Here is a 7,430-nt window from a genome sequence, read left to right as displayed (position 1 = left end):
CAGCTCAAAGAGTGAACTATATCAGACTCTTCTTATTGAACCTCCTCAGACTTGCTTGGTTCCATCTGTCTACTGGGCACTCAGTCACTTACTCCACCTCAGTCACTATCCACTCCTTGCAGGTCCAAGCAGTTCCACTGCCTGAGGTCAAGGTGGAACCTCTTGTAACCCCTGGCTCCTCACATACCCCAAGACATGGAGGTCTCTCTTTCTAAGCAACTGCTGAAAGGGCTGGATGACACAGCCAGAAAGTCTAGGGGAGATGATCACCTGCAGAAGATAAGAAGGAGCCAAACACTTTTCCTTTCTCTCTCCAAAGGGCTGCTCCAAGGCGTGGTTTCTTTGCACAGCCCCTCAGGAGACATCCCACACAGGAAGGCAAGGGCGCCTGTGGGCTGGCCTGCTGGGTCTCTCCATTGCATGGCTTAGTAATGCTCCTCCTTCAGTAATGATTTCCAGCCCTGCCTGACTCATTTCCCATTCCCTCATTCTCACTGCTCTGGGATTAAACTCTCAAACTCTTAGCACATATGCCTGCCTTAGGCTCTCTTTTTCAGGGAACCCAGGCACATACATTTGGAGTCTGATATAACTTGGAATCTAAATTTTTAAATTTTGTATGAATAATAAATGTATACATATTTTGATATAAAAGCATATTTTGGATCATCTGGACAACCACGTTATAATTGAGTATTTCCACTCTATTTCAGTGTTTCCCTTTTAATTGCTTAAGATTATGCTAGCAAAAAGTACTGATTTAAATTTTATGAAAAGGCACAGACAAGATGAAATTGATGCTTACCACCATCTGAAGACAAAATGAAGTTATGGATGTAGAGATATTTCAAGTATTTCAATACAAGAAAATGGTGGGCCAATTTGAGGTTCACCTGAGGTTTGGCAAATGGAAAGAATATAGGCCGGGCGCGGTGGCTCAAGCCTGTAATCCCAGCACTTTGGGAGGCTGAGACGGGCGGATCACAAGGTCAGGAGATCGAGACCATCCTGGCTAATATGGTGAAACCCCGTCTCTACTAAAAATACAAAAAAAAAAAAAAAAAAGAATATATACAGCTGCTGACAGTCCGTAATTCATGTTCCAAGGGACATTTCGTTTCGGCAAAATAATTTAATGTTGTTAATTGGAATTTTATTGGCTGGTAGGAGCTATGGAATAGAGAAAGCAGAGGTCTGATGAGGAATTTGAAGGAGTATGCTTTGTAAAGTAAGATACACATTTTATCTTTACTCTCCATTATAAAATATTCAATAATATCTACATCACTTGCTAATGCTTTTGGTACAAATGGATGTGGAATATAATTGAATATTTTCTTATTTAAGGGGAGCATGAAGAGGTGTTGAGGTTATGTCAAGGTAAATAAAACCACCATTGTGGTAAAGACCACCATGAGGGATAACTAGATGTATGGTTTACAAGATGTTTATTGAATATACAGAACAGTCTGGATGTTCCTAGGCAGGAGGGGGTTGGGGTGACTTTGGGTGGGTTGGTGCCCACGGCTGGGTAAACATTTCTAAGAAGTAAACAAACCTATCAATGGCCAAGCTGCTTGTCACCTGTGAAGACTTCCAAGGAACCGGATGTGGGCTCCCCCACCCTTACCCCAGCATCTGGCACACCTGAAGGCAAATTGAAATATTTACAAGTACACAATTTAAGATATTGTTATGATAAGTTGGAAATGTGTGTCTTTATTTTCATATCTACATATATATATATAGGTAAAGAAAGACACCTTCATAACCCACATTTTCCAAAGAGAGAAATCACAGGGAGATGTACAGCAATGGGGCCATTTAGGAGTTCTGTGTTCATCTTGATTCTTCACCTTCTAGAAGGGGCCCTGAGTAATTCACTCATTCAGCTGAACAACAATGGCTATGAAGGCATTGTCATTGCAATCGACCCCAATGTGCCAGAAGATGAAACACTCATTCAACAAATAAAGGTAAGTTCTTAGTAATTATCCATGCTTTTTAAAACATAGCATAATGTTGTGACAGAGAGAACATGAGTGCCCTATTCCAGCTGCACGACACTGGCATGTATTTTTGTGTCTAAGTCTCAGTTTCTCCATCTGTAAAATGGAAATAAGTTAACCATTAGGATTCTTGTGTCAGATAAGATAATAAATGCAATGCACATAACTCAGAGTGATACATTGTTGGCAACTGATAAATGATAAATTGATATGTACTGCTGTGGATTATGTCACTGAAAATTATTTAGTTCTATAGTATGGCAGAGCCAGCTACATTTGACAGATACTGTGAAATGCACAGACCCTTTGTCTGATTTTACCCTTGGCATGTATCAGACTCTCCTTTTACTCTCCTAATTGGAACCCCCTTCCCTGTGATCCTAAAAGGAGCCCAAGATGCAAATCTCTGATGTAAGAACAACCCTGACCCTCTGATGGGAGAAAACCTTGCATTTTATCAGCCTCAATTCAAGGGATCCTTTCAAGGATTTCTTGCTACCTCTTACGTAGCTGAAGGGAAAGGAAGAAGACTTCCTGTCCTGGCAGGGGCATCTATACCATTGAAGAAGGTCTTGTACAACAGCAAACAGCTAAAACTAAGAGGGAAATGCTTTATGAAAGACCACCCTGGAATCTGGTTGTAGCACATCCAGAGGCTGTGCTGTACTAGTAAGAGGACTAGTCTGTAAAATGGGAATAATAATAATAAATATCTCTCTTATTGGATTTTGTGAGGATCAAAGTTTAAAATGCATGCATATAAAGGGAAGCTGGGTGGAGTATGTAAGAATACGGTGCAATATTTTGCATGTCTTCTGTTAATCTAAATTTATCTCAGAACTTTAAAAAATAACTTTAAAAATGCATGCATTAGTGTCTGGTACATAGTGAGAGCTCAATAAATGGTGCATATAGTCATCAGCTCTCTCTAGATGGAAAATTAATAGAACAAGGGCCCAGAAGGATTTCCCCAGAGATCCATTGCTCTAAGCAGAGGCAAATACAGAAAGATAATGTTTGGAAAGAAAACCACCTCTACCTGCCGGGAGTGTGTGGTTAGAGAATTGGAGCAGTAGGGGATGGGAACAGAGTGGAGGGTGTCATTCACCATAAAGTTTACCTACTTAACCCAAAGAGAATCAGGCTGTCTGTGATAAAAGGGAGATTCAGACCTCTTGAATCTCTCAATCATCTAAAATGTTGAGTGAGTTTTTGATTGTTTCTGAATTTGGAAGTGTCATCAGCAAACATGTGACCAGTGTGTTTCGGTCTCTGGCTAGACAGTGGGGTTCAGCAATATGCCAGAAGGAGAATGTAGATGCCATATTCATCTTCAATGACCCTAGTAATTTGTAATTTGTATCTACAGTATATAGTGCTTAGAGCTTTCAAAGTGCTTCCACTTCATTGTCCTTGGAGGTTTTCCTCCTGAGATATGTACTTCTCACTACAATTATTAAATTGGCTTTCTAGTATGGATCCTGAAGTTGGGGGTGAGATAAGTTGGCTTCCATCATTTCCTTCTCTGTAACAAGAACACTTAAGTGAATAGAATGCTCAGAGTCCCTAACTCCCTCCTATTTGATGTCCCAGATCTGCAGAGTTGAGGGACCTCATCGAGGGCTTGGCCACCTTTCCCAACCATTCCTCCCTCTGCTCCAACAACCTTCTTGCTGATAAGAGACTCTGCCCTGGTGCCCCTGTGGGGACAGAAGCCTCTAAGTCAGCCTGTAAAATACTTGCTTCAGCAGGACAGTCCCCAGATTTCCCTACCTACAAGAGCAGCTGATGGCTCTGCATCACTTCCATCCACTGCATTCTTGCTAATATTAGTAGGGTGAGTACACGTCACAAGCTGAGGAAGGGAGAGTCAGAGAGAAACTCTCTCTCCCCCCCGTCAAATATACATACACACGCACACACACGTGTGCACACACACATGCCCATGCACACATGCAGACATACACGTGGGCACGCACACACACACGAGAAGGTACATAATAGGGTTATTTTGGAGTCTCTGCAATGCATAGGACCCCACGCACTGCCTGTCTTGGCACTTCTATACCAGTTTGCCATTTACCAAATCTACTTTATTTATCCATTCATTTGTTTATTCATTCAACAAATATTTACAGAGCATCTAAATTATGTCAGGTACTCGAAGTCCAGTGGTCAATATACGGTCCCTGTCCTGAAGGAATTTCTAGCCCATCCTATAAACTGTCACCCCCAACCTTCTCTCAGCCTGAGAGTCTAAGTGTGTATTAGGATGTGAGGTCACTTTCTGAAAATCTGGAACAGACGCCAAAACAAAGATCCCTTAGTATTGTTTCTATTACAATGTGGAAGACAAGAGCATTCCATGTTACTTATTCTTCCTGGGAGACACTGGAAATTCCCATTTCACAAGTCAAATGGTAATATAATACTCTAATATATGAAGTTTTATACCTACTTTTCAAGTTTTTGGTGATCTTGGCTCATTTTTTACTTTTATTTTTTAAAGTGACATAATATTAAACTCTCCTAGTGAGTGTTAAAAATCCAGGAGTTTTAGAAGAAAAAAGTGTAAATCATTAAGAACACTTAAAAAAATAGAGGTAACCATTATTATCACTATTTGAAAGGGAGAAACTGAGGCTCAGAGAGGTAAAATAAGTTCCTCAAGTTGACCTCTTAGGAAGAGGCACAGCAGGATTTCCCCGTGCACTAATACCCAAGTGCTGCTTCCCCATAAAATGATGAAGTGTTTCCGCTCCGAAGACGACCCCCACTAGGCAACGGAGTCTGGTCACTCTGGTCTGTTCCCACAAGGACTTTGCTCCTGCAATGACCCCTTTTTCTCTTACATTTTTGGGTTTTTTTCCATTAGCATAGAAATATTGTATAATAGTTCCCATTAAAACAAACAAAACTGTCTTGTCCTGAAGTCCACTTCCAGCTACTGCCTATTTCTCCATTCCTCTTTAGTTCACAGAAAAGCTTCTGAACCTGTTGTCGTCTATATTCACTGTCTCCACTGCCTCACCTCCCACTTTCTCGAATCCACTCTATGGAGCTGCTGTCTTTATTCTGCCACAAGGGCTCACCATGCTGCCAAGTCCAGCAATCAGTTCTTAGTCCTCATATGAAGTGATGGCTCAGCAGTGCTTGACACTGATGATCACGTCCTCCTCCCTACAACACTCTCATCCCACAGCTCCTCATTTCCTCTGCAGGCACTGGCTGCCCTTCTGAGGCCCCTGTACTGGCTCCTCCTCTTCCGACCTCTGAATGCTGGGGTCCCCCACATTCACTAGGCTCAGTCTTCAGCCTCTTCTTTCCTGTCTGTGCTCACTTTCGAAGCAAATGGTTTTCAGTCCTGACAGACATACTGCCCCCTGTCTGTAACAGTATCTTCTATCACTCTCCCTGCTCTCTTGTCATAACCTATCTCAGGGAATCTGCAGACACATTTATAATTTAACACTGTAGCTATTTCATTTTAGAGAAGTAAAATTAGGTGTAATTTGAAACTATATAATTATGCTATTTTCTTATATCTAACTCTTAGTACCACGCTGTACAAAAAATAAATACTTCTATCAGCCCTTGGCAAAGTTTAAGAAAAATAAAAATAAATAAATAAACAAATAATACCATAACATTTAGTATTACATTTAATTTGACTTAGTATATAATCCCAAAATGATTACAAGAGTCAGCAGGTGTTAAAATCACATTCACTTTTTCTCTTCATTACTACTTGCTGTGAGACACTGAGAATTGTACTAAGTCTCAGTTTCACCCTCAAAGATTTATTGATCCTCAAAGGAGCGAGTGAAATGAAATGTGTAGCTAACATTTTATACTTGCTTGTGCGAAGTAAACATTGTTCCTAGCACATCACGTGTTTCACTTTGTTCCTCACCACAACCTTATCAGCCAGTCCCTATAATATTCCATTTCGTAAATGGGAAAACTGAGGCTCAGAATTAGAAATTGCCGAATGTCCCACAAAAAGTGGTGCAGCCAGGATTAGAGTCTGTCTCTAGAGTCTACATTGCTAGTGATTTTTCGATGACACAGGGTATACGGCAAATGCTCACAAAGCTTAGCTATTATTATTAAAATGTATTTCTACATTTCTTCTTCCCATCCTAACAAATAACTAGTTTTTGAAAATGTGAAATCCCGATGTGAATTTGAATGACTGATAATTTAATTTATTTTCAGTCAATTGTTATGTATGTTTTTTTTTTTCTTCCGAGGACATGGTGACCCAGGCATCTCCATACCTGTTTGAAGCTACAGGAAAACGATTTTATTTCAAAAATGTTGCCATTTTGATTCCGGAAACATGGAAGACAGAAGCTGACTATGTGAGACCAAAACTCGAGACCTACAAAAATGTGAGAATATCAAGTTCTTCTTTAAAATTCCATTTCCTCCTGTAACCCAGATTTTTTAAAATCAAAATACTCTAAAATCAAATGTGATTGTTTAAAACTTACTCCAGCATGAATATGTTTCATTCATTTGCTGAAACTTTGTGATGATAAAAACTTTTTCTTAAATTTCAGGCTGATGTTCTGGTTGCTGAGTCTACTCCTCCAGATGGTGATGAACCCTACACTGAGCACATAGGCAAGTGTGGAGACAAGGGTGAAAGGATCTACCTCACTCCTAATTTCATAGCAGGAAAAAAGTTAAATGAATATGGACCACAAGGTATGAACTATTCTACCATACTTCTCATACGATTTAACTATTTTATGTTCAAAGTGTATCAACACTAGCATTATCTTTGTGAGTAAGCACGTATAAGCCAAATTATTAGAGTTTAAAACATCATCGCATTTTTCACTTGAAATGGAACATGCATTTCACTTAGAATTTCTAGCATTTCTCAGCTATGAATTTACTTTACTTTAGATACATGTATAAATATAGTATTTTGAATTTTCATAAATTATTGTAGCATCATACTATAACTGTAAAAGAATTTAATTAGTATTATTAAGTTTCTATGGATATGCAAGGAGACAACGGAATTAAATCTTCTGCCTGCAATTCATATGACAGCCACGAGATGGCGTATATGTGCAGTGTTCTCAGACGTGCATTCAAATTATAAATGAATCTTGTTAAAATGTAGATTCTCCTTTAGGAGACTGAGGTGGGCGGATCACGAGGTCAGAAGATCGAGACCATCCTGGCTAACACAGTGAAACCCCGTCTCTACTAAAAAATACAAAAAAACTAGCCGGGCGAGGTGGCGGGCGCCTGTAGTCCCAGCTACTCGGGAGGCTGAGGAGAATGGCGTGAACCCGGGAGGCGGAGGTTGCAGTGAGCCGAGATCGCGCCACCGCACTCCAGTCTGGGTGACAGCGAGACACCGTCTCAAAAAAAAAAAAAAAAAAAAAAAAAAAAAAAAGG

At 40.1% G+C, this 7,430-nt stretch overlaps 1 protein-coding gene across 1 annotated transcript in view; it reads left to right on the top strand.

Annotated features, from left to right (window-relative positions):
- The first annotated feature begins 1,703 nt into the window (after window positions 1-1,703).
- LOC111539472 (calcium-activated chloride channel regulator 1) overlaps window positions 1,704-7,430 on the top strand; it is a 33,321-nt gene continuing 27,594 nt past the window's right edge. The window contains exons 1-3 of the mRNA XM_023207308.2: window positions 1,704-1,976; window positions 6,263-6,403; window positions 6,575-6,722. Of these exons, the coding sequence (XP_023063076.2) occupies window positions 1,710-1,976; window positions 6,263-6,403; window positions 6,575-6,722 (556 nt within the window). The 5' untranslated portion in view covers window positions 1,704-1,709. The remainder of the gene's footprint in view (window positions 1,977-6,262; window positions 6,404-6,574; window positions 6,723-7,430) is intronic.

The sequence above is a fragment of the Piliocolobus tephrosceles genome, chromosome 1, assembly GCF_002776525.5.
Source record: "Piliocolobus tephrosceles isolate RC106 chromosome 1, ASM277652v3, whole genome shotgun sequence".
Taxonomy (NCBI): Eukaryota; Metazoa; Chordata; class Mammalia; order Primates; family Cercopithecidae; genus Piliocolobus; species Piliocolobus tephrosceles.
Note: the sequence above shows the minus strand (reverse complement) of the source record. Positions and strands in the feature narration are given on the sequence as shown.